The sequence below is a fragment of the Cupressus sempervirens genome, chromosome 4, assembly GCF_028749045.1.
Source record: "Cupressus sempervirens isolate cs-2001-9-10 chromosome 4, ASM2874904v1, whole genome shotgun sequence".
Taxonomy (NCBI): Eukaryota; Viridiplantae; Streptophyta; class Pinopsida; order Cupressales; family Cupressaceae; genus Cupressus; species Cupressus sempervirens.
Window position 1 is genome coordinate 909,544,561 of NC_143121.1, and position 27,601 is coordinate 909,572,161.

The following is a 27,601-nucleotide window of genomic DNA, read 5'->3' on the forward strand; positions in this document are numbered from 1 at the left end:
CAAGGGGTGAACTACTTAATTTTGCATGTAAGGTCAGAAATTACTCAAGGAATAAAGAAAGTAAAAAAGTAGAGGTAAAGATGCAATTTGCATGGAAAATACAAACTAAGAAACCTCCCTCACTTCCTCTCAAAAAAAAAACTTGGAATAATTTTTCAATAGATGAGCACATCGCAGATTTAGATTGGCATAAAGCACAACATTGAACTGGACTTGATGAAGGTGACCCATTTATGAGTTCTCATATTGATAATCTATGATGAATCAAAAACATGGGCCTAGGGCAACACTGCAAGAATGAAATGCAAGGTTTGGATAGGGTGCTTATATGTCACAAAGGGAATCAATGCGCTTGTCCATATCAATAAAGAAATTAGTCAACCCCTTGATTTGATCATTATTGCCATACCATACAGTCTTTCACCAATAAAAGTTTGTTTTAGGAACAATTCCATATATATGGGGCATGAGATGAGATTGCTTGTAATGCCTTGGTTCCCTTGATTTAGCTTGATGATGGAAAGATGAATTTGAAAAATGTCTATGATTGTCTCCTAAATGGAGATCATTTCAACAAGGGAAAATGACACCAGAAGATCACACCTCCAAAATCATTCAACCAAGAGAGACTCCCTAAATGTTATGATGATGACTAAATTTTATACTCGGTGAGATTACAGTTGTTGCTTTCCAAATAAATGAAGTGGTATTGATCTTATTGCATTGTAGAAGCTCATTTAGGCCGCAATGATGAAAGTTCAATTTTGTAATAGAATGGGATAAATTAGACTACACCAATGGGTACGAGCTCAAAGGAAGAAAGTTTCCAAAACAAGAACTCAACATCATGTGTGAAAAGATTGCAAATTTTCAAAACTCCAAACACCAAAATCATTAACTTTCTACACTATCACAAATCTCATGAATATTAGCTTAGATAAAAGAAATCTTCAAAAAAAGTAGCAACCTTGGCAAAGAATGAATACTGTGAGGTTTGGGCACTGTATTTAAAACTACAATGGAGTGATGGTAGGTTGGGGTAAAGAGATGCCAATGTCAACATATTGTCATATGACATCACTTGATGGATTGGTTTCTTGGTATCCTATCGATGAAATATGCCCTTCATGAACCAAAACCACTATTGATCTTTTGAAGAACCACTTAGAGAAAATTAAATCCACTTTGAATTGTGTGAAAATAGTAAGGCTATGAAAGGACAATTTACTATTGGAGGGGCTAGGTGGAGGGGGGCATTGCCAACTATCACCACTTCGGTGGTAATAGAGCTGCTAGTGGTGTTGGAGAACATGGATATCACCTGGTACAGTTTACAATTCAAGTGGTGATGGCTATAGTTTACAACATATCACAGGCAACAGTTTATTCTCTTCCAAGAACTTGGCAGTTACTTTTAGTCAACATCAAAATACTGATTGATTTGTATCATTTAAAAAAATTAAGTGTAGTAGGTTCTCATGTATTCTGGAGAAGTTATTCCACCATTTTAATAGCTTGGTCAAATTTGAAATGATGCTTTCCTCCAGTAAAACATCTCTTGTAACCAAGTTGATGTGGCTATATATGGTTGATGATGGAATTTCTGTTCAAACTTCTTCAGCAATTCAAATTGTACTGAATTTCTTTCTTCAGATTTTACCTGAAGGCACCTTGGAAACCAACTATCACTATGTTATTGGATATGCCCAATCAGCATAACTCAACTCAGATATGTATTCAGACCTCAATATGATTAGAAACAATAAGGATCCATAGTAAATACAGACAGGATATGCTCAGTTGCAGTACACAGTCAAACTGTGTCCAGTTATCTTAAGAAGTGAAAAATACATGCCTGCCAGACATGAAGAAATCTATTTCAAAAGTATTAGCGAGCTTTCACATTCATAATATACCTTCACAGTCTAATATATCTTAATGCCATCAGCAGGCAAGCATATAGTGAATCTTGATGCCATAATGAATAGATGGATGAGAAGCATCTATTTTGAAGATGATATTTTCATATGCCATAGCCTAGAGACATTATAATGCCAAAAAATAACAAAATACATTTTAACTTTTAGTTTTTTTTTTCCATCCATAACCCTAAAATCCCTGTAAAAGCATCTTTTTGTTTGATACAAAGATCATTTTACTCTCTTTTCTCATTTTTTGGCATTTTGAGGGGCAGTTGATATATGTTATATGACATATGATGTAATATTGAAATTCTGAACTATAAATTGGCATATAATATTGATCTTTATCACTTCTATTTTGGCATTTGGCGTCCATCAACACACACACACACACACACACACACAGAGTACCCAAACATACTACACCCAATGAAAAACAATTGCTGTAAGCATACACATACTGGCAACTTAGATTATAACATCCATATAGCGTTTTTTGAGAGATGTTCTTACATTGATTAAATAATCCTTACTGTAATGACTTCCCAAAATAGCATGCTAAAATTAGGGATTTTCTTTTTTCAAATTTGTGTCATTGAGCATTTGCATGTGGATGCTCTCTCAGGTCTGAAACTAATTTGGCACCCTGGGAAGAAGAATTCAACACAATTAAAGTAGGCTCCAAAGCTGTGAAGTGGATAGATAGGAAACGAACAGCATACTGGAAGGGAAATCCTGATGTGAGTTCTCCCATACGGACCAAATTGCTGGAATGCAATAGTTCCAGCAAGTGGGGTGCTGAGATTTTGCGGCAAGTAAGTTTTCAACCAGAACGCCTTTCTCAATGAACATGCACACAGTCAAGCAGCAAAATAGTTTGACTTATTTGTAAGCCTATAGATATTCTCAAATGCAAAGTTATAACAAATGTATCTGTCTTGCAGAATTGGTTTGAAGAAGCAAATGCAGGTTATGAGCAGTCTAAACTTGCAAACCAATGCAGGAATAGGTAAGAATCTAAATTTTGTGGCAATGAATGGCTATGCTTGGTTTCTAGAGCCACTTTTCCTTTAGTCCTTTGCTATTGTACCTGGGACCTGCTGTATGGTTCAGTCCATTTAATCTACTTCAGTTATTAATTGTCTCTACAGTATTTCTTTCATTATCTTTTTTATCTGTATTTTTTTTGCCTGTTCTTAATGACTGAATGTATGCTGGTTTGCTGAAGAATCTTTGCTTTGTTCTGTTTTGTTGTACTCAGATATAAAATTTATACAGAAGGCTTTGCATGGTCTGTAAGTTTCAAGTATATATTGTCTTGTGACTCGCCTGTTCTTGTTGCAACACCCGAGTATTATGATTTCTTTACTCGTGGACTCATGCCAGGAGAAAACTATTGGCCATTGAGAAGTTCGAAACTTTGCTCATCCATTAAGTTTGCAGTTGACTGGGGCAACAGTCATCCAGCAGAGGTACTAATTGGTCCTCCCTACTTTAATATTTACAAATATCTCCATGTGCACATGCCCTTTTGATATTACAAATGGAACATACTCTTGTTTGTGCATAGCATTGTTTTGGCAAACCTAGTTTTCTTTATTCAATCAATTGTAGTGTGTGCATACATACAGTATGCTCCATGGGGATGTGCCCCCTGTCCTTTTACCCTCGTTTTGGTTCAGGGGATGGTATAGGAATGACATTGTGAAGTACCTTCCTCCTTCTAAATTTGGGCAAAATCCCAGAAACGTTTCAGGGATGACTTTTAGAGTGGTCAGGAATGTAGGGGATGACCAAAAGTCCCGGGGATGTCTATAGGACTCCTAGGCGTCCCCTAGCCATCATGGGGACTTCTGCCGTCCCCTATGGCCTCAGCCACTTTTGGTAGGCAAGTTTTAAAAGAAACACATTTTTTATTTGAAAAAAAGTCTGGTCATGCCCACAAGGGCAAAGCCTAACCTAAGCTTAGATTAACCAAAAAGAAGAAAAAACAATGTTCATTTTCATATTGCAAAGGAGAAGTGTAGCAAGAGAGAGAAGCAGCTGGTCAAGAAGTGAACAGCAGTTGAAAGAGGAGGTTAGGGCATCGAACCTACTTGATTTAGACTCCTAGACCTACTGATTATGGACAGTGATATATTATTATGTTTTTTTAGTTCTATGTTTATTGCAAAGGAGAAGTGTAGCAAGAGAGAAAGAAGCAGCTGGTCAAGAAGTGAACAGCTGTTGAAAGAGGAGGTTAGGGCATCAAATCTACTTGATTTAGACTCCTAGACCTACTGATTATGGACAGTGATATATTATTATATTTTTGTACTTCTATGCTTATTGTTTACAATTTATGTCATTTCATGATTGAAACTTGGAGCTTTTGGGCTTTTTCTGTTATAATCTGAATATAATATGTATGCACATTGACAATGAAAGTTTCTACAACGATGAATCAATTTTTCAAATCCTTCTACATGTAGTAAGCATCTACAATATCCTGGATGAATGCTTTAATGTTATGATATAAATATTTGAAATTTCTGTATATTTTCAAAAATCTCTATTTGTCAACAGCCAGCCCCTTCTGTCCCCTAAAAAATGGCCCAAAAGTATCCCTGTACTAGAAACACGTCCTGCCATCCCCTGCTGTCCCCATTGCAGAAATATGGTGGAACATAGCTAGAAAACATGTATAGTGATATTTCCCAATTTAGCCAAGGAACATTATCATTTGATAGAAATGCATGCTTGCTCAGGAATTCTTGCTCAAGAATTCCAATCATATGAATTACAGGGCATAAATGCATACTGAACAATGCTTATATTCCGACCATTGATAAATAGTGATATATATTCTCTGGCATGCCTTTGGTAAATTGTTACAAAAACTGAATCCTTTTCATGTCTACAAACTGTCTACATTAATAAACCTGTCTAAGTTTTTCTTTTTCTTTAGTGACTTTCACCTATAAGAGAACTACAGAAAATATTTATAACTTCTACAATTTAGATGCCTTTATAAATTATAATCCTTTTATGCCGGTGCAATATTTCTTTTATGGTCAACTTTAACCCCTTGCATTTTCCTTATGTTTTTGAGTATCTCTTCCTATGGAAAAACTCTGTCCGGTGCTTTGTCAAGCTGATTTGAGATGTGTGTGCACATTAAGATAATAATTTTTTAAGTCCCTTGTTTTAAAAGGAAAGGCATAAAAACTATGCATTCAAATCGTTTGAAAATTAGAGTAAATAATAATATGCAAATATTGTCTTTGGATCTGAAGATTTTCAAACATAGCAGTCAAACTTTATAACCATATACATCCCTAGGGTCTGTACAATCTCCAAATTTTCAGAAATGGAAAGCAGGAAAATTTAATATGTACATTCATAAGGTGGGTCTGTACAATCTCCAAATTTTCAGAAACGGAAAGCAGGCAAAATTAATATATACATCCATATGGTCTGTACAATCTCCGATCCAGGCTGCATTACTGAATATAATAAAGGCTTTGCCTTCTTCTGACAGGATAACGTTAGAACTCATCCTATCAGTAAATTTAATTCTATAATGCATAATGAAAAGATAAAATGCCTGACTGCTGAATATGGTCGGATTACTGATATGAATACAAGCGCAAACATGAAAACACACAAATGAATTAGTCCTGACTTTACATGTGTTGTGCATTTTATTTTATGAGGTATTAATGGAGTACAATGATATACAAGGAGACTTCTAGACAAAAGGAAGCTTGAAGAGGAAAGATGCATGAAAAAGAATAAAATTTTAAATATGTGCATAAAGACATGTACAACAATTAGTAATATACAATGAGCCAATTCAACCATGTAAAACAATTGATGAAAAACACTAGCCTGTGGCTATTTTTTCTGATTTCCTCACTCCTTAGGCAAAATTGTCCCCTTTCAGCAGGGTACAAAAACCACTTAATACAAAAGCAAACCTTAAAAAGATCAAATATGGGTGGACATCGAAATCTCCAACTAGATAGAATTCAAATGTTAAATGAGAGGAGATGAAACAAGTAGCAATGAAGCATCTTGGAGGATGAAATGTTTTTTTGGTTTTTGATGACAAAATGATCCAGATATTTAGACTTGACTTTCAATAATCTAACTTGCCAGTTTGGGTTTGGCAGTTTGCTGAACATTTCCCCAGGTTCAGCATGGCTGGGTTCATTGTTTACAGCCCACGGGACACATTGCCTGCGGGACACCCTATTCGTGGGACAATTGTCTGTGGAGTTGTCTATGGGACAGGCATCCGCGGCATGCCTCACTTCTCTCTTTTTTTTTTTTTGAACATATACATCTAATTCTCCCTCCGGTATTGCTTGTCCGTCTAATGTCCACAACTTTATTGCTCCGTTGTTGCCTACTTCCTGTATTTGGTATGGTCCCACCCATCCGACCTTAAACTTTCCTAGCTTGATTTCGTTTCGTCTGCTATACTTCAACTTCTCCCGCCATCTCTTCCGCCTATTTTGTGTAACTTCCGTGGCCCATTGTGCCTATAGTCGTCGCTCATCTAGTTTATTTCCTTGCTATCGGAAACCTTTTACTAATTTCATAGTGCGGTGTAACCTTTTCTTTTCGCTCAGTCTGTTCACCGTGTACCGGACGGTGGAATTTTTCCTTTTTCTAGGTTCATACTGTATGTCCTTCCCTTCAACTTCAGCCGTAACCTCCTTTCCTTCTTCCGCTTCTCTGTATTCCTTCGGACATTCATTTCCCTCTTCTTTCTCACCTTTGTCGACCCTTAACATATTGTAGCTCAAAAAGAGCTCGTAATCCTCCATCTGCCAGTGGAAAAAGCCGTTCACCGAATCCAAATCATCATCCGTTGATCCACCTTCCAACCGTAGGACTCCTTTCTTATTTGGTTCCATCCGCTGCTTCCCTTCATCCTCTTCCTTAGAATCTGATGACAAAGCTTCTTTGCCCACCATCTGTGTGTGTAAATCAATGATGAATTTTCGTCCTTTACTTTCTAGTGATAGTGGATTCTTCTTCCAATCATGTTTAACATTTGCTTGCATGAGCCATCCTTGACCCAAAATGGCGTCATATCCTTTCCTCTTTAGCAGGATGACGACGAAATCAAGTAGGAATAATTGTGTGCTAATTGTCATTGGTTGTGCCATTAGGACACTGAGAGGTTTAATGCCATGTTGGTCCGCTGTTAGCAACTGGAATGTAGGTGGCCACAACGTTGGTTGTCCCAACCTCTTCCAGGTATCCTCTGGTAACACATTCACGCCGGGCCCTTTGTCTACAATTGTATCTGTTCGAACCATTTCCAGAATTCCTATCTCGACGACCATCAGATGCCGTCCCGATGTAAGGGCTAGCAGCATTGGGTCCTTTGTACTTGCTCTACTTTCTTTCTCCTTTCCTTGTTCTCCTGATAATTTAGCAGTTGGAGCGATGTTTGTGAGTGTCGATCGGAGCTGAGGCATTGTGAGCAATAGATCGCTTATTTTGATGGGTACCTCAGTTTGCAGTATCTTTCGTACGATGTTCTGTTCCGCACTGTTCCTGGTCGAGGTACCCATGGTGTCCCTCAAATGTGCTTTCTTTGCCTATGTCGCTTTCTCAATCTCTGTTTGCGCTTCCTCCAGTCTCTTCTTTTCTTTCATCGGGTCAGTGTATAGTTTTGCTTGCTTTTGTGTGATTGCCAGGACCTCCTCTTCTTCCATCCCGATGGTGACCAAATTCACTCCCGACTTTGGGCACTTGGCATCCTCATGATCTCCAGGACCGCACCATTTGCATAACAACTTTGGTGCGGTTTCCGTTGTACAGTCTCAGGCAAAGTGGCCCCACAAATTGCATGCACGACATTGTACCATCGGGTGGCCATTCGCATCGTACTGGCTTTTGCTGCGGCCCCCCATTATTGGTGTTGGTGTTGCTGCTGGTATTGTTGTTTTGTTCTCTTCTATTATTTCTTTACCCTCCGGACGTGTCACCCTTGTTGCTGGTGTTTTGGCTACCTCCCACTGCGGAAGCCTCCTGTGGGAGAAGTACTTGTTGAGGTCCTCTTGCTTTCATGTTGAAGGGGCATTCCTTTAAGGAATGTCCCATAATTTGGCAGATCTCACAGAACTGGGTCTTCGAACAGGATCCTTTCGTGTGTCCTTCCGTCTTACATTCTGTGCACCACAGCTCGCTCTCTGTTGTCTCTTTCTGTATGTTCTTAAATTCTTTCATCATTTGGATCATATCTTTCTGGAGAGCTTAGACCTTCTTGCTGCCCTTTTTGTCATTGTTGCTCTCTTCTTCCGAAGACGCATCGTCGTCTGACTCGGATGAGCTACTCTTCTTCTTCTTCTTTGTTTTCTACTCACTTTCCAAGTTCATTGCCGGATTGTATGCTTTAGTGTATGATGATGGCGGTATGATCCTCATTTTCTTCTGTAACTTTGGCCGTAGTCCTTCAATGAACCATCCCTTTTGCAACCCATCTGTCGGCTTATTTTCCATTTTATTTATTAAGTCTTTTAATTTTTTGGCATATACTTGAACTGTTTCGTTTTTCCCTTGCTTCGTGTTATATATCTCTACTACGATCTCATTGTCCTCTCGCAACAATTGAAATTCGGTGGTAAATTCTTTTTTAACATTGTCCCAATTGGTTAATTTTTGGGGATTTGCATCGGCAAACCAATCAATTGCTACACCCCTTAGGGTTGCTGAAAATTGTTGGACCCATTCATTTGTATCTGTTATGCCATTCGCCCTTCAAATTGTTTCACATGTTTTATAGTGTCGGATTGGATTGGTCGTTCCATCACCATCAAACTTTGGCAACTTTTCTTTTGGTCCAGCGATTAGTACTTGGTTGTGTGTACAGGTGTTGTTCAGCACTTCCACACCGGCGGTCTGCACTCCCACACCGGTGCTCTGCACTCCCACATTGGCGCTCTACACTCCCACACCGAGGCTCTCTTCGACAGTTGTCTTATTTTCAATAGCTGTGTTCTTTGGTGAAGAAGGGTCTTCCCGTTCCGAAAGTGTATTGCAGACGAAGAGTTCACTCCATGCTCGTGGTCCCTCGGCACTCCAAGCCATGCGAGTTAATTCCCTTCCATCTAGATTCTCTTCCCTCGGCGAATACAGGTTCAAAAATTTCTCCCTTGCTTCTTCCACCAATTCCACCTGCTATCGAGTCTCCTCCAACAATTTCTCAATGCTGTCGTTAATTTTCTGAAACCTCCGTCTGCATTCGACCTCCTGTGCCAAAATTAAATTTTCTTGTGTGGTGTGTATTCCATCTTTTTCCTTTAGCTTATTTCTATCCTTGTTAAGCTGATTTGGCATTAGTTTGCATTCCTCTACCTTTGTTCCAGGTCCATCAGGCAATGGCGCCAAATTTTTACCGCATGGGGTAAATAGATTAACACATACAAACAATGAATAAGAACAACAATACTCATTTTTATTATTCACATATGCCAAGAGGTTACATAATGCTTATGATGATAATTTACAATGATTTCCCATGGTGTACATATACTGTTCTGAAGAACCTTCTCGAAGGGGTCTGTCGGCTACATAATAAATAATTACCATCTAATGCTAATCTACCTGTTGGCTACACAATATCTACCGATGACATCAACCTGTCAGCTACACAATATTTACCGACGACATCAACCCGTCGGCTACACAATATTTATCGACGACATTCATGTGTACAATTTACATCTGTCTATTTATGTATTCAAATATATAAAAGTAATAATAATTTGAACAACATGCATAATTGAATACAGAATACAGTTGGCAACTTAATCATTAATAACTCTACAACCCATAAGAATGCTATGCTGTTTTCTGGGTTCAATTGTGTAAATTTTGTGTGACATCAATGTTTCGGAACACATTCCTTGATCCATTATCAGGATGTAAGAGAACATAATGAGAAAAAAAGATCACATGTTATCCATCTTGTCTTCTACTTGTGTTCCTCTTACATCCTGATAATGTGATCATAGAGTGTGATGTAAAACATTGATGTAATTTCTTTTATACAATCGAACCCAGAATAAAACATAGAACTCACGATTAACCATGAAATGTTAAAAATGGATAAAAATGGCTAGTTATTTAGAAGTCGATATTTTAAAATTGATTTGTTTTTACCTCCTTTCATTGTAAAAAGTGACATTTTAATCTTTGGAGGGTAGATTCTACTTGGGTTCATTGAGGATTCAGCCCATGCCCATGACATCAATTTGACTATGATGCTATGTTTTTCTCAAAACCCAGCCCATGCTCTCACCTTCTGCAACTAGTATAGATCCCATTCTTAGAATGAGTTTGGTTTGCCATAGGTTCTTTTGAGCATGTGCCTTCCAACAGTTACATCTAAGGCATACTTGGAGGTAGGAGGGATCCATAGGCAAGGAATAACCTTGGGAAAATCTACCCCATATTTAGACTGAGATCCTTATCCAATTTGAACTGATTAAACACTAAGTTGGGCATTGAAGTAATGGTCTATTAAATAAAAAGATTGATAATCTATTTCGAAAAAGATTTTAATATTGGAAAAATTGTGTGGATGTCCCTTCAAAAATGACACTGTTTGCCCTACAAGCAATTATGAATGTTTAAAAAGAGACAATTGTAGAATGATCTTTCTCTGCATTTGAGAAGGGAAACTCCCATGTATGATAAATGTATGTCCACTCTTTGTGGTATTTAACTCAAAGAAAGTAGAAATGATAAATAGAGAAAATATGTATTTTTGCTCTTTGAGGTATTTAACTCAAAGAAAGTAGAAACTCAGATATATGAACTAACTTCTGAACTTCAACAAATTCAAGTCAAGATATCAAGAACACGATATGTTCACCAATCTCATTCACATATGACATTTAGGAAAACAAAGGTAATTATTAATGGGACACAACACATCATCAATAGCACATAGGAAACAAATTGAATGCACATCCTAAACTTTGTTATCTATTACTTTGCTTGAACAATATTATTCAGGATCCTATGTACCATAGTAATGAAAATCGCCATGAAATCACCTGAATCACCAGTTTGGCAATTCAATTCATGGTTCTTGAGTTTTTGTGAACTAGTGAATCAAATCAGCAATCATTTGCATGAATCACATGATGAATGCAAATAATCACCTAAATCACCTTGACGAATCGCGAAAAATCGACCAAGTTCTTGGAGGCAGTCTTGCTTGAGGATGATGATGAGGCTTGAGCTAGAGCCTTTTTTTTTCATTTTGTTAACAAATATATATATATATATATAGATGTTTCATGGATCTTCATCTTACATACATTCTATGACTTGATGTCTTATGGATCTTCATCTTACATACATTCTATGATTTGACTCATTATGATCCTATGATTTCTCTTTACTTCAGCTATAATTTACATTTTACGTGTAACGTAGTTACATATGTGATGGATTTATCATTTATGTTCCATGTTTATGTATGTTAGCTTCTATTTGATGATATTATAGTGTGTTTAAGTTGTATTCAATAAAGGGTGCATGAAATAAGTTTTAACTTGTTAAAATTTCTGAATTTCAGGAGTTTTTCAAATTTGCCTTTTCAAATTTGCCGATTCGTGGCCCCAATTTGATTCCGATTCATGGTTGATTCACAATTCGATTTGGCCTTGTCGATTTCGATCCGATTATGATTCTTATTACTTTGTTGTGTACGATATCTCATATCGAGTGTTGGAACCCTTTTACAACATTTTAAAGCATATATAGGTTTAAGTGAGATAACCACTTAGGTTAACACCTAACCACTCTTTCTAACCACTTAGCATAACCACCTAAGTGATCACTTCTAGTAACTACCTTTTTGAAAGAGGTTAGGATTTACCTAACTTCAACCAAGATATAGCCAAAAATTTCCTTTTATTTAAGAAAGCATGCAAACAGCCAAAATCATCACATGGAATGATTAATTCAACCCAAAATGTCATGTCCCCCATTGAAAACCCTGAAGATAATTATCTCCATTGAGAATAGTATTTAATAATGAATAATAATGAAGTTAGATAAATAACATTTAATATCTAAATTCCAATATTAGAATGATCAATGACATTAAATTTTAATATTACATCCTTTGTTTATGTAAAATCAATTCTTAATCATATGCTAATGTAGCAATGAAGGATATCAAAGATTACTTTAGAAGCATGGGATTAATACAACCAGATGATATGTAGTCATGAACCAGTCCAAGGAAGACAATTTCATGGATATGACGATCAAAGGATAACAAGAGGCATCCCATACCTCTAAAGGATACGGTGATCTAGACCAAGACCATATAAAAGTTTAATAACCATTTTATCATTATGGAAGATGCCACAAACAACCACTTACCATTCATGGGTATCATTGAGAATTACTGAACCTTGCTGTTATTTGTATCCAGAATCAAGAGTATCATGAATAAAGCACCACCTCCATAGAGTCCTCAATCAGTAATGAGCATGATATATATTATCATTGTATCAATAAGGAACTGTTACATACATTCAGTGATGATTTGTGGCCATTGAATTATTCAGGGTGGCGACTATATCTCCCTATCCTAAGAAGTTTGTTTGGAAGTAATATGGGCCACCGGTATTGTAGTAACAAATAAACAATCAATAAATTAAGGCATTGCCATTATACCATGCTCATTCATTGTGACATGGTAACAAGAGGTTGCCATTTAATATCTATGCAGTAGAGGCTTTCAATGCATGTAGATGGCATCTGCTTACTGCTGCTGAGCGTCAGGAGCGGTCAACTATATTGGTTGGTAAGAGTTCAAAGATGACATCAGTTAGAGGGAACCTCTCTATTTACTAAAATGTATTGCTAATTAAGTAATGAGCATCTCAGTACTATGCATAATCGAACCCAATGATCGAAGGCTATTATCATTTGTATCGCACTAACGATTTACATAGATAGTTAGGAATGTTAGTCAATCTTTTAATCATCATGGAAGGGTGCCTTTAATAATATGCAATGATTATTAAGGGATAAAAGAAACAACCCAAACAATGACACTCTTCATTCAAGAGTAAGATATAAGAAAACAAACATCAGCATGGAAGAAAGGGGGATATGAGATTATAATTAAACACTTAATAGGGGAACTGTAGGTACAGTCAGTAAACAATACCATCTTATACCAAATGATATATCCGATTGCTATTAAGGATAAGCAAATCTATTAGGGTCCAATATATAGTACGTATCTGTTAATAATAATAATATCAGAATTATATATATACAGTCTATATATATATATATATATATATGTTCTAAGGTATATATCTAAATATTCTACAATGTATTTTTATATGAATAATCTAACATTTTGATATATTTTATATATCTAGTAGTAATAATAAAATGAGAGATTATATATTAGTTATGCTATATATACTTATTTATACCTTCATATCATAAATTATTAACTTCGTGTACTTACCAATTCCTTAATAACACATTAATTACAATTAAGGGGATAGGGAGTGTGTGTAAGAAGAGGTTGAGAAAATTTGGTCGCATGGCGGGAAGGTCCTTAGATAGGTAGAACCTTGAGGGAGCCCATTTGCAAATCTACCATCTTTTTTGAGGTTAGTAATTAGGAGTGATTTAAGGATTATGGACTTAAGTGTGTACTATGAATTTGTGATTGTTCTTAACATAATTTTATTTAAGTGCTTGATGTGGTGTATTAGTCGTTGGGAATGGACATTCTCCTAGAAGTGAACATTACGAGTTATCATTCCCAAGTGCAATTCAAACCCTGATCGAAATCATACACAAAAACTATACAATTATTACACTCATTCATTGTCATTCTACAATTCATTGCAGTGTCTCTGATGAAGTAACTTGAGCCAAAGTCTGATTCTGATGGAGAGGAGACTTTTCCTTGAGAAAAGTTTGACGACAAGAGTGACTAACTCTTAGGGATCACAATGGTGGTTGTTCTCAACTTCTAGATGCTTCGACTCTTGTGAATATCATTTAATTCAAATTGTATATCAAGAAAATGAGCACTAGAAGACGCCAAAGCCATGGAGATGTCACTTAACCTTTCTATTCTGTCTTCACTGAAAACTTATCTGCTAATTAACTCCTCAACAATAGCCTAGAAGTTCTACTGGCACTTGGATTTCATCTATTAATGATATATTAGAACAATTTGAGAGGAACTCATACCGTCACCTATATGTGATCAACGTTTGTCACAAGCTTCTCTTGATCCACTAAAACTTGATTTATGACTATCAACTTTCATTCAAGACCAAGATTCCATCTAGTTTTCTCCCACATTTGGGAAAATATTCATATCTACAAGGACATTGGCATCCATTAATGTTTTTGATTAAGTAAAACAAGTTTTGAAAGAGCCCTAAAAACTTGTACATATAAGCTAAAGATTTACCATTGAGCCCACGAGACAAAACATAACTGGCCAACACGGCACCAAAAAGCCAACCAACAAAATATAGCACCAAACAGAAAACAGGAAAGACAAAGGCCAGACCACAACACAACACAACAAAAGGTCAATCAAGCCATGTTCTTAAGAAGCTCTACCGCCTGCAACTCGAGCTGATCCATCTTTTTAGCAGCCATTTTAATTTGCTTATTCTCTGTGGTGGCTGTAGAAGCCAACTTCCTAGTGCTGGACCCAATTCTTTTACTCAGACCCTTGTTGTTCTTGCCACTGTCTAACTCCTTAGTGTCTGTCTCCATATCATCATACTCTTCATTATACTCGTCATTTGAGGAGATGACCGCTCTCTTCATTTTCTTTTTAGACGTAGAGCTCTTAAACTCTTTCCTCACCTTCTTCATGGGACTGTTGGAGTCTTTACCTTTCATTTTATGGGTGGAAACATCCATTTCCTCAAAATGCGTATCTTCACTATCCTCAGTTTGGTCAATCATGTTGAGAATCAAAATCATTTGACTTTGTCTCTAGTTCCCCTTTATTATCAATGGATTAACCCACAAAGTGAATCATGATATGTTCATAAATCAAGAGTATTACGCCATTATGCAGGGGAGGATTAGTCACAATTCTTCCCTAAGTCCACGAATAGTGGGATTCATGAAACTATAGAGATAGAAAAGAATCAAAATCTTGATGGCATGCCTAAAATGGTTCAAAATCACAAAGTGGTAGGTGCATACACAGGAGAATCGTCCATCAAGATTAATGTAATATTCAATAGCCCGCAACACAAATCTCTAGAGCTTTTTTATGCAATTGGGTTATAAATAGGTTTTACCTTCCTTGATTAGGGCATCATGATCCTCCTTCAAGAAATCCTCCACAATTGCATTCGAGATTTTCTTGTCTTGATGCAGGAGCATCTTGGGTTGTCTTGCTATCCTGCTCATTTTTTGTCATTCTACTTGTTGAAGCCAAGTGTGAGTGGTTTCCATGTTGTTGTCGTTGGGTCGTTCAGTGATGGCCGAGTTACTGTAGCTTTCAAGCAATTGGCTGAGCTATCTAGTATTGGCCAAGCTATCCAATGTTGGCTGAATGTTCCTTCAAGTACCGACTGAGCTTGATATTTGATGATGATCGGTTCCTTCTTTGACCGAGTTTGTCTATGATTGGTTCTTAGTTTGAAATGACTTATGTAATTAATTGGGATCGTGGATGTGTGCAAACCATTTTAAGGTTGGCCTTTGTATATGTAATGATCTAGAATCTTTTGTAAGCCTTTTTGGCAAGTATATATAAGGGTGTTTAGGTTTAGACTAGGCATACTTGGAGAGTTTAGAGCAGATGTTTCTGGGAAAGAAAATTTAAAGCTAGATCATGGATCTTGGAGTTGTATTTTGTATTTGGCCGTAACCTAGAAGGCCTTACAGTTGGGCATGTATGTTGATAACTTGATAAATCAATAAAGTGTTGTTGTTTGTTCTATCCTTGGTGTTTTTCTCTGTATTGTTTTCTTCCATTGTGTTTACTCAACAAGGTGTTTGGATAGCTAGGTGAGCCTTTGGCCCTAGCTATTTAGATCCCTCCTTGTGTTAGGTGGTATCAAAGCTCGAGGTTCATCCTTGTGGAGATTGGATCAATGTAGAACCCTAAGTTGGATTTGGTTGTAGGGTGGCAAATTTCTGGGTTTGACTTACAACTTGTAGAGGGCTATGATCTTGCAAGAATCTATTTGTAAAGATGGTTCGCGGCTAAGCAAACGCTGACACTGCTATTGATGGACATGTTGAGACAAATTGCAACCAAATTAGATGTTGTGGAGACAATCCAGAGGAGAGGAGCGCATCTTGATGATGTGAGTGATGATGAAGCAATGGTACCAAACCCTAATCTAGAACCCAAGGAAAGATATTTGAGAGTATTCTCTAGGGCACATTCAAAGCCTATTGTAGAAGTTGTTCCTTATGATGGAAAATTGGACACCAATGCTCTATTGGATTGGATCTCTCATATGGAGAAGTTATTTGAGTTTGAAGGCACTCTTGATACTAGGAAGGTGAAGATTGTAGTCACTAGGTTGAGAGGTCATGCCTCACTATGATGTGAGCATTTGTAAACTGATAAACAAAGGAGAGGAAAAGAGAAGATCATGACCTGGCCGAAAATGGTGAACAAAGTGAAGAAGAGTTCTTTCCTGCTGATTACCTAGTTAGCTTGTTGAGGAAAATGCAAAATCTGAGACAAAAGGACATGACCGTGAAAGAGTATACTGAGGAATTCTATAGATTGGACATTAGATCTGGACATGTAGATGATGAGTTTGAGAAAGTTGTAAGGTATCTAAATGGATTGAGATTTGGAATTCAAGATGAGATAAGTTTTGTGAGATTGGAAAGTGTTGAAGAAACATATCAATATGCCTTGAAAGTTGCGAAGATCTTGACAAAGAAGCATGAACAAAGACAAAGAGGTAGAGTTGGTAGATTCTAGAGAGGCAGAGGTAGATCTTATGGAGAAGGTGGCAGATTTGATACTTCTATGCACGATAAGGGAAAATTTGAGTGGAAAAATGATGACAAAGGCAAGACCAAATGGAAAGGTGGTAATTCTTATCGAGGAGGTACTAGTTCTTATCGAAGAAGAAGTAATTCTTATTCTAGAGGTGATTTTCGTGGTAATTGTTTCAAATGTGGCAAAGAAGGGCATAAATCCTTTGAGTGTAGATACTTTGGTGAGAATGAACAAGGTAATAGAAATGTTGGGATTCAAGGAGACCTTGAGGGTTAACTAAGTGGAAATGAGGTTGGAGAAAATATGATGGTGAGAAGAACTTTGTGTAATAAGGGAATTGACGAGGAACCTATCCTGAGGAGAAGTCCTGTCAAGACCAGATGTAAGATAGTTGGAAAATTTTGCAAAGTAATAATTGACAGTGGAAGTTCAACAAATTTGGCATCAGAGGAGCTGGTTACAAAGTTGTAGTTGCAAAGGATGAAACATCCTAAACCCTATCATGTTTCATGGATTAGGGATGAGCATAAGATATTGGTAAGTGAAAAATGTGTTGTGAAGTTCAAGATTGGAAATTATAGTTATGCCCATGGATTGTTGTCATATTCTGTTGGGTAGATCTTGGCAATATGATAAATATGCTATGCATGATGGAAGATTGAACCGATATACTCTTTGGGTGAATGGAAGAAAGCAAGTATTATTGCCTTTGATTGAAAGTCTAGATGAGGTTAATTGCACTATTGTTTGAGTTTGTGTGGTCAATGGAAAACAATTTGAAAGAGGACTGTGTTTTGTTGTAATGCCTAAGGGACCGAGTTGTGGTAGTAGCGACTAGGTGATGACAAACAATGATGGAGGCCGAGTTACATCAGAAATTGAAAGGTTGCTGAATGAGTACAAGGAGATTGTTGCTGAAGTTATACCTGATGGTTTACCGCTAGTAAGAAGTATAAGTCATTGTATGGACTTGATTCCTGGAGCTAGATTACCGAACAAAACACCATATAAATTGACACCTACAAAGAATGAAGAAATAACAGACAAGTGCATGAGTTGTTGAGAAAGGTTTGATCAAAGAAAGTTTGAGTCCGTGTGTTCTACCTATTGTATTAGCACCTAAGAAGAGTGAAGAATGGAGTATGTGTATTGATTCTAGAGCTATTAACAAGATCATAGTGAAATATAGTTTACCTATGTTGAGGATGGATGATATAATGGATTGTTTGAGTGGAACAAATTATTTACCAAGATTTATTTCAAGAGTGGTTATCATCAGATTAGAATTAGAGAAGGTGATGAATGGAAGGTTACTTTTAAGACAAAAGATGGTTTGTATGAATGGTTTTATGCCTTTTGGTTTGAGTAATGCACCTAGTACTTTTATAAGGTTGATGAAAATCCTCAAGAGATTTTTGGGTAAGTTTGTGATTGTTTATTTGGATGATATTTTGATATTTAGTAAGATTAAGGAAGAACATCTTGAGCATGTTAGACAAGTATTGTAGTGATTGAAAGAGGAGAAGTTGTTGATTAATTTGAAAAAGTGTTCCTTTATGCAAGAGGAAATTTTTATTTGGGATTTGTGATTTCAGTTGATGGTTTGAGAATGGATCCTGAGAAAGTTAAAACAATTTTGGAATGGCCTACACCTGAGAATGTGGGTGAGGTAAGATCATTTCATGGTTTCGCTAGTTTCTACAGAAAATTTATAAAGAATTTTAGTTCTGTTTGTAATGCTATGACTAAGACAATGAGAGGGGATAAAAAGGATTTTAAGTGGACACATGGGGCTGATAAGAGTTTTGAGACTTTGAAACAAAAGGTTGTTGAGTTACCTGTATTCGCTTTATGTAAAAACCCTTAGCTGGTTAATCACTTAAACAATACCAAATCTCTTCACTATTCAATTATTTGACATTTTGTCAAACACTTGGCCGAAAAACTCTGCTATCACTGTGGTAAGTCTAATATAGCTCTCTCTAATCGATGGTAGTAATGCAGATTTTTGTTTAGGATTTTTAATTGCTTCTTCTAGTTTAGTTTTTCTGAATATGTAGAGTGCAGCAAGCGATAGTGCTGAAAATTCAACTAATTACTACCAGACCAATTCAGAGATGAAATTATATTGCAAATTTTATTATTAATCCAAGTCTTCTACACAAGAAATAATAGAATCATGGAATCTGATTTGAAGCACATAGATGAACTGAGGAAAAGATAATTCCTTATCCAGATCACAGCCTCCAGATTGAATAGTCCAATTCATCACATGTCCACGTGGCTTCCGAAAATCACAATGTAGTCGTGAAAGAATAAAATTGCAAGCTTCTTCTTGTAGACGCAAGCTAGTATAGGCAATCTCAAACCAAAACAATGAAAACGTAGGCCCAAGAATTAAATTGCAGACCTTCCCATTGATGTCGTAGGTCTGTAAAACTCAAATGTAGGCCTTCAAGGATAGAATTCAGACCTCCTAATATTAAAAATGCAGCCCCAAACATTTAATTTTCAAAACATTGACTAGTAGAATAAGGCACCCAAGTTTGTAGGGTATCCAGGTGTTTGATGTAGCAATTCTCAAAGCTGAAACTAATGAATCTAGATGTCCAGTTCGTAGATACCTCCAATGTGCTCTTTCCACAATCTCAGATGTCAAATGCTGCTAATGAATGGGCCTAGGTTTGGCGTCTATAAACCAGCAGACATTCGCATGGGATAGGAACAATGAATTCCAATGTATTGAACTGGTCTATTGCAACTGAAATATAAATGATACTCTAACAAATTACTATCTTCTAAGCCATAGTAAACACAGAAATGGAAGACACTCCAAAAATGCTCAAAGATGCAGATTTTAAATTCTTCAACAAAGTAATATTCCTTAGTAACAATGATATCTCCCAGCCATAGGCAAATATAGTAAAGGAGATTCAAACAATAACCAAAATATAATGAAATCACTATACCTCAGCAGTGATTCAGTACACCTCTCAGCTCAAACCTTTATACTTTAGCAAGGGCTCATAATTCAAAACTTAGGAAAAAGCCACAAAGGTGACAAAAGAAAATATATCTTCAAGCGCGCTTTTCCCCATGAAATGAGCTCTCATTTATAATCTTTTGTTGGCCCAAAGTTTTCTAAAAAACTCCACTTCAGAAATTGTGGAAGTTTTCTAAAAGAACTCAACACTAGAAACTTTCAAACACACTTTTTAGAAATATCACTTAATGTCATTATTATAATAATATAAACATTATTGTAATAATACAACTTAATAATAAATAAGAGCTTATGCAATTATTAACTTAATTTACTGCAGGTGATGACCAACTGATGAAGCCACCCACTGCACTGCCAAAATTAGCAACTGCCAAAAATAGACCTACTAAAAATAGTAAGTCTACAGCTGGGACCCCCAAAACACTCTGTTAGCTCACGAGGGTCGCTATGATAAGCTAACTCCATCAACTATGTAGGCCTGCCAAAAACGGGGACATTACACTTTACTTGATTTCAATAAGGCATTCCAAGTGGAATGTGATGCAAGTGGCAATGCAATAGGAGCTTTGTTGAGTCAAGAAGGTAAACTTGTTGCTTTCTTTAGTGAGAAGTTGAATGATGTTAAAAGGAAGTATTCTATGTATGATCAAGAGTTTTATGCTATTGTTCAAGCCTTGAAGAAGTGTAGACATTATCTGATTCCTAGAGAATTTGTGTTGTGTACTGATCATAAAGCTTTACAGTATTCTTGCAGTCAACATAAGTTGAATCAGAGACATATGAAGTGGGTTGAGTATTTGCAGAGATTCACATTTGTGATCAAGCCTAAAAGTGGAGTTACTAACCGAGTTGCTGATGAATTGAGCAGATAATGTTCTTTGTTGACTAAGATGAAGATTGAAATTCTTGATTTAGATGAAATGAAGGAATTGTATGATACTGACCTTGATTTTGCTGAGGCGTAGAGAGAGTGTAGAGCACCAAATCTATCAAATCAAATGAGTAAGTTTGATGAGTATTTTATTCAAGAAGGTTATGTTGTTCAAAGGAATTCAATTGTGTATACCAAGAAGTTCAATGTGAGTTGATTTGATTAAGGAAAAGCATTGTGGTGGTCTAGCTAGACATTTTGGAATTAATAAGACATTGAGATTTCTCAAGGATAAGTATTATTGGACAAATGTATAAGGATGTTCAGAAGTTTGTAAGGAGTTGTGGAAGTTGCTAAGTTGCAAAAGGAGTAAGTCAGAATACTGGATTGTATACACCTATTTCTGTTCCCAAGAAACCTTGGAGTGACATCAGTATAGATTTTGTTCTTGGATTGCTTAGACAACAAGAGGGTATGATTCCATATTTGTTGTTGTGGATAGATTTTCTAAGATGACACTTTTCATACCATGTAAGAAGACACTAGATGCTATGCATGTTGTTGAGATTTTCTTCAAAGAAATTGTTAGATTGCATGGATTACCAAAAAGTATTATTTTTAATAGAGATAGTAAGTTTGTTGGTTACTTTTGGAGGATTTTGTGAAAGAAGATGGATACTGAGTTGAAGTTTAGTTCTACATTCCATCCACAAACAGATGGACAGATAGAGGTTGTGAAGAAGCTTGGCTAATTTGTTGAGATGTTTAGTTGGAGATAAGCCGAGTAATTGGGATATGATATTGGCACAAGTTGAGTTTGCATATAATAATTCTGTGAATAGCAGTACCAAAAAAAAACACCTTTTGAGATTGTTACTAGAATGCAACCTAGAGGAGTATCAGATTTGAGGGATGTTGCTGGTGAAGAGAAAAGTACTGAAGGGGAAGAATTCACTAGTTTTATGAAGTCTTTGTATGAGGTAGTGAAATTGAAGTTGGAACAAAGTAATCAAAAGTATAAGGAGAATGCTGATAAGTCTAGGAGACATCATGTTTTTGACGTTGATGATGAGGTGATGGTTCATTTGAAGAGAGGTAGATTTCCTGTTCGAACACATAATAAGCTGAAAATGAAGAAGTTTGGACCTTGTAAGTTCTTGAGGAAGTTTGACAGTGGTAATGCTTATGAAGTTGAGTTACCTTCTGACATGGATATATCTCCTATATTCAATGTTGCTGATTTACATAAGTATCATGGGTCAAGTGATGAAGTTGTACTTGATGATTATCCTAAGAAACAGATTGAACAAATTGAACAGATATTGCATCAGAGAGTTGGTAAAGGCACAAGAGGAAAAGATGACTATGAATATTTGGTGAAGTGGAAGAACAAACCAGTTGAAGATGCCTCATGAATTTCTTAATTTGAGTTGGATTCAACTCAGGTTGTAATATCTCAATGATTCAGGAGAATCGTTTCTTTCATTTCTTGTTGTTTGATTTAAGAACACCCTGGGTTGTCTTGTTATCTTACTCATTTTTTGTCATTCTACCAGTTGAAGCCGAGTGCCAGTGGTTTCCATGTTATTGCTGCCGAGCTATTCAATGATGGTTGTAGTTAGTGATGGCCGAGTTACTGTAGCTAGTGTTGGTGGAGTTACTGTAGCTAGTGATGGATGAGTTACTGTAGATTTCGAGCATTGGCCGAGCTATCCAATGTTGGCCGAGTGTTCCTTAATGTGCCAAGTGAGCCTGATATTTGTTGATGCTTGGTTCCTGCTTTGACCAAGTTTGTTTGAGATTAGTTCTTAGTTTGAGTCGACTTATGTAATTGGATCGTGAATTTAATGTTTGAATCTTGTCTTGGGATGTGTGCAAACCATTTTAAGGTCGACCTTTCTATTATGTAATGATCTAGAATCTTTTGTAAGTCGTTTTGACAAGTATAAATAAGGGTGTTTAGGTTTAGGTTAGGCATAGTTTATGGGAAAGCAAATTTAAAGCTAGATTGTGGATCTTGGAGTTGTATTTTGTATTTGGCCATAACTCATAAGGCCTTACAATTGGGCATGTATGCTGATAAAAATCAATAAAGTGTTGTTGTTTCTTCTCTCCTTGGTGTTTTTCTTTGTATTGTTTTCTTTTGTTGTGTTTACTCAACAAGGTGTTTGGATAGTTAGGCGAGCCTTTGGCCCTAGCTATTTAGATCCCTGCTTGTGTCATGTCTCTATAAAACTTCTTCCCAACAATTGGGATGCTAGTAACCTAGGAAATAAGGTCTTCAGTGATAGTGATAGTGCACCCCAAAACATCCAAGATCCCTTCATTCCAACCCTTAAGAAACAATTTGGTGACCTCGAGTTTTCCTCCATGTAGTCTCTTCATAAAATGAGCAAGAGCTTCATTCCCCAGGATTTTCCACACCTTGGTCCTCCTCCATTTATCATAGTTAGATGACTCTCTTCTCCTTCGCTGGCCACCCATATCGCTATCACGTCGAGCACATAGCAAAACTTTCAACAAAAAAAAAAGGTTTTTTTTGCAGAAGGAAAACTAGGCATGAAAAGAAATGAAAACCAAGGATTCCAAAAATACCCACAAAACGTGCAAGAAAAAAAGAGGAATAATTGCCAAATCCATCTTTGGAATCCTCCAGACTCCTCGTAATCATAAAATCATCACACCAAAGTACCATCTTCATCAATTGGAATAACTCTTTCCTTTCCATGTATCAAGTCATAACTAATACATGACACAACCTCCGTAGGGAGTGCCATGTCCCCTTGCCACTTCATCCCTTGGTTGAGTCTCATAGCCACATTGGCGATAAGAGTCAACAATTACATTTGACTCCTGGTAGATATGAGATATGAAGTAGCTATCTAAAGTTCTTAAGATGTCCATAGTCTCTTGAATTATATTATCAATGGTCCATGAAGATTTAGACTTCCCTTTTAAACAATTGATTATATTCTTTGAGTCACTCAACAACTGAAGTTTAGAAACTCCCATATCCTTAGCCAATTTAGTAGCTTGGATGACTGCCATCGCCTCTGCATAGGGGTTAGTTTGTTTTCCCAAGGGAAGTACCACAACAGTAAGACAATGGCCAAATTGTTTTCTAATCACTCCCCTGCACCTTGCCATCCCAAGATTATTCTTGGCTGCCCCATGAAATTTAGCTTTACACCAATTAGTAGGAGGAAAAAGCCATCTATTGTCTTTTCTCCTGCAATCCACAAGGTTGGAAATGGATATAGAATCATCTATCTTTCTTAGGTCAGGGATTCCTCCCCAAAGCAATTGCAGTTCTCCATAATAACATGTTCAATTTTGGAGAAAACCACCCAAGGAGAGGAAGGTTTATCTCTGAAAATTTTGTTATTGCGTCATTTCCAAATGCCCCTAAACATATGAGGAAGAGGTAGGGCCCATAATCGTTTGAATTCTTTGGAATGAGACTTGGCATCCATTAATGTTATCTCCATAGTGACATGGGGATGCGCCCCCTCCTTTTTGTTTGATGTCCTAGAGACAGGGATGCACTGGGGACTTGGGGACTCCGTTCCGCTGTCCCTAGTAGAACCACCCGATTCCGCCACCTCCTCCAAGGATGGGGGGATCTCCTGGTGTTGACTACTATTTTCTGATTCAACTTTTTATGTTCAATGTTTAATGTTCCTATTCAATGCAATCTTTAAGTATTTACTCTTTTGCATCTTTATATCTTATATTGCAATACATCTTTTCATAACTAGTATTTTAAGTACCATATGTATAGTATGTACAACCCTTTCTGTCCCCCACCATCGTTCCCCTGCTATCTTCCCACTGTTCCCAAATGAAGGCACCTCTGTCCCCCTGTTCCGTCATCCCCTTGTTTCCTAGGTTGGTGTAACTATGGTTATCTCTTTGAGATCGTTAATGATTTCCTTGCAAACTGCTTTCTCCTTTCTGACAAATTTCAGCTCTTTCTCAACTTCTTTCTTGATTCCACCTCACTGTATATTGCTTTGGCTTTTCTAAGAAAGTTAGATGCATTTGTTTTAACTCTTTCCATTTAATTCTCAGCCACCTTTCCATATGATTGATAGTTATGGATATTTTCTATGACTCATCTTTCATTCTCCCCCTCAGGGTCTATGATTGTAGAGAATGATCTACATCTAATGGCAGGGTGGTTGTATCCACAATGGACTTAAGAATCTGCACTTATTGCTTCAATTGATCTTTTATGTGTTTCTCCTTCACAATTGTTTGTACCAACTTTTTGGCAGTCACCTGAAATTTAATTATATCACCATCATGAGTGGAAAGACCAAGTTCAACCCTAGTTACATCAAAATCTAGTATTACCCGGAGACGCACCCTCAGTATATTTTCTGCCATCCCTATTCCAGAAACATCTCAGAGACTTGGGGACACCTAGGGGACTTTGACTTTGACTTCTAGAACAAATTAGATTTTGACTTACAAAGTAACACAAATTTGGCATATGAATTCTGCTGATTCTTATATTTTAAGGTTCTATTATGTATAAGTATGCTTTATCTATTGTTGATGTCAGTTTTGTACCACTACATAACATATAGCCATTGAATACTTGACATGGAATATCAAACACTCAATCCCTCTCTTGAAAAGTAAATACTCATGAAGACATGAGATAAACTCCAATATTCTTTACACCTGTGGATAGTAACTTAGTTATCGATGTGATTTGCTGGTAATCACGTAGGTGGCCTTGCGTTGTTCATTCAAGGATAACTTGGACTTCTGATATGATAGTGATGATATTGTATGAGTGCCAGATGATGTTGATGGTGGTGACGATGGGGGCAATAATGCTCTAATGATTTTTACCTTCCTAACTTTGTTAGAATGAAATCCAACTACTCAACTACATGCTATTCTACTCCTACTCCTATGAATGGAAAGATTAGCAAATGAACGGGGATCGAATCTGATGAAAGCTAACCAACTACTCTACCTCCATAGATGCAATGATTCAAGGAAAATGACTAGGTTACCATCCAAGGCTCCCTGACTAGCCACTAGGATGCTAGTGGCCTAGTTTATAGATCCCTATCAAATATCCACTAATATGACCATGCAATTATCCATCTACTCTTACTCTTACTTAGCACCTTTCTCAAAATAAAATCTACTTCAACAATTTCAATGAAATCTAACTTAAACTATTTGGAAGTAGAAACCATGCAATAACATCAAATGTTCTTAATCACCATGCAAGTCACAACAATGATAAAGAGAGGCAATCTTGGTATTATCTTAACAATTTTCTTCAACCCTTTACAAATGAGAGCAAATGGCCTTATATAGAGGTCAAAATTACAACCAATGGTAGAGATTAAGAGGCAAAATCAACGATCCAGATTGGATCCTAGAAACCCTAATTAGGGTTGCCACCCCATCAATGAATAAGAAAGTGCTACCTCATCAATCGACCAATGCAAAAAAAAGAAAAGTGACAACCAATGAGAAGGCACCAAAATGGTAGCCAATTAGAATTAGAGACCTACCTTACCCAAAAGAAAGGAGAAATTGCCACTTGGGCTTATATCAAATGATCTTCTAATATAGTTATGTCCTTTTCTTTCATCTTTTTAGCCAAAGTGATGAACTTGGCTAACATGTTGCTGACTTCCTTCATGCGAGGGCAAAGTGTATGCTTCATCTTGAGCTCAACTGAATTCATCATGTTTCTTGCTATTTGCAGTGTTTTCTTATGATCCTTCTCATATTCTTTCACATATTTGATAAAGGCATTGAAGGAGGCAAGGGTGCCCAAATGTTTCTTCTTGATGGCAACCTTCCCCAACTCGTCCAATCTCGATTCAAACTCTATCTCATTGATGCTCTCCTCTTGTCCACTTGAATTATCCTTTTGGTCCCTAGCCTCAATTATGCTCTCCCTTGACTTTGCTGCATTTAATTTCTTTGTTGGAGGTTCTTAATGTTCTTTACTTTTCTTAGCCTCCAAACTTCTCTTCTTGCTCTTAACTATTCTTTGCTGCTAGCTACTGCCTTCACCTTTCTGTCCAACTGACTCTGCTAGACTTTCCTTCGGTTTTCATCTTCCCATAAGTAAGGTGTACCCTCTGACTTTGTAATTTCCTTAACTTCCCATTGTACCACAACTCGGTGTGCAGATCAACTATCCTTGTAACTGCCTCCAAGGAAGGATCCTGATGATCATCCCAATCCACTGGATTCAACTCCGTTCCATCCACTGTATCATAATTTCCTCTTAGCATATTTTCATCATCTTCCAATTGATCAGGAATATCAAGGCCTCTCCATATGATTGCCCTCATCATGCTCAGTGACAATCTTGAGAAAGCTAGCTTCCTCACATGAAAGTCATCCTATGCATTGACCCAAAAATCTTCTATAGTAGGAACATGTTTGAATGTATTTCCGTGAGATGCCTTGATAAGACCATTAGGATCGAATTTTTGTCTTGCTCTATACCATCCTAGATGATACCATTCTAACTCTTTCTTCACAGCTGCAAAGGCGATAGGATTGGGGCAAGCATCATTGCCTATTCCAAATGAGAAGGTAACCCTTGTCTCACCTTCAAGTTTCATCATCTTGTCATAATGCTCAAGTTGCCTAACCAACTCCATCAAAACTACTTTGTTGGGTGGGTACCTTGGAAGTCTCTTGGGACAAACTGTACTTCCTTCTATTCTAATGTATGTGAATTGCAGAAATTGGATGAACCAACTCCCATACTTCTTAACTTTTACCTCCGCTTCCATTGAGAGCCTCTT

General features: G+C 37.0%; 1 protein-coding gene across 1 annotated transcript in view; it reads left to right on the forward strand.

Moving 5' to 3' along the window:
• Positions 1-27,601, forward strand: part of LOC149564346 (O-glucosyltransferase rumi-like protein (DUF821)) — a 58,922-nt gene that overhangs the window by 28,713 nt on the left and 2,608 nt on the right. The window contains exons 3-5 of the mRNA XM_089827405.1: positions 2,548-2,737; positions 2,867-2,931; positions 3,184-3,394. Of these exons, the coding sequence (XP_089683531.1) occupies positions 2,548-2,737; positions 2,867-2,931; positions 3,184-3,394 (466 nt within the window). The remainder of the gene's footprint in view (positions 1-2,547; positions 2,738-2,866; positions 2,932-3,183; positions 3,395-27,601) is intronic.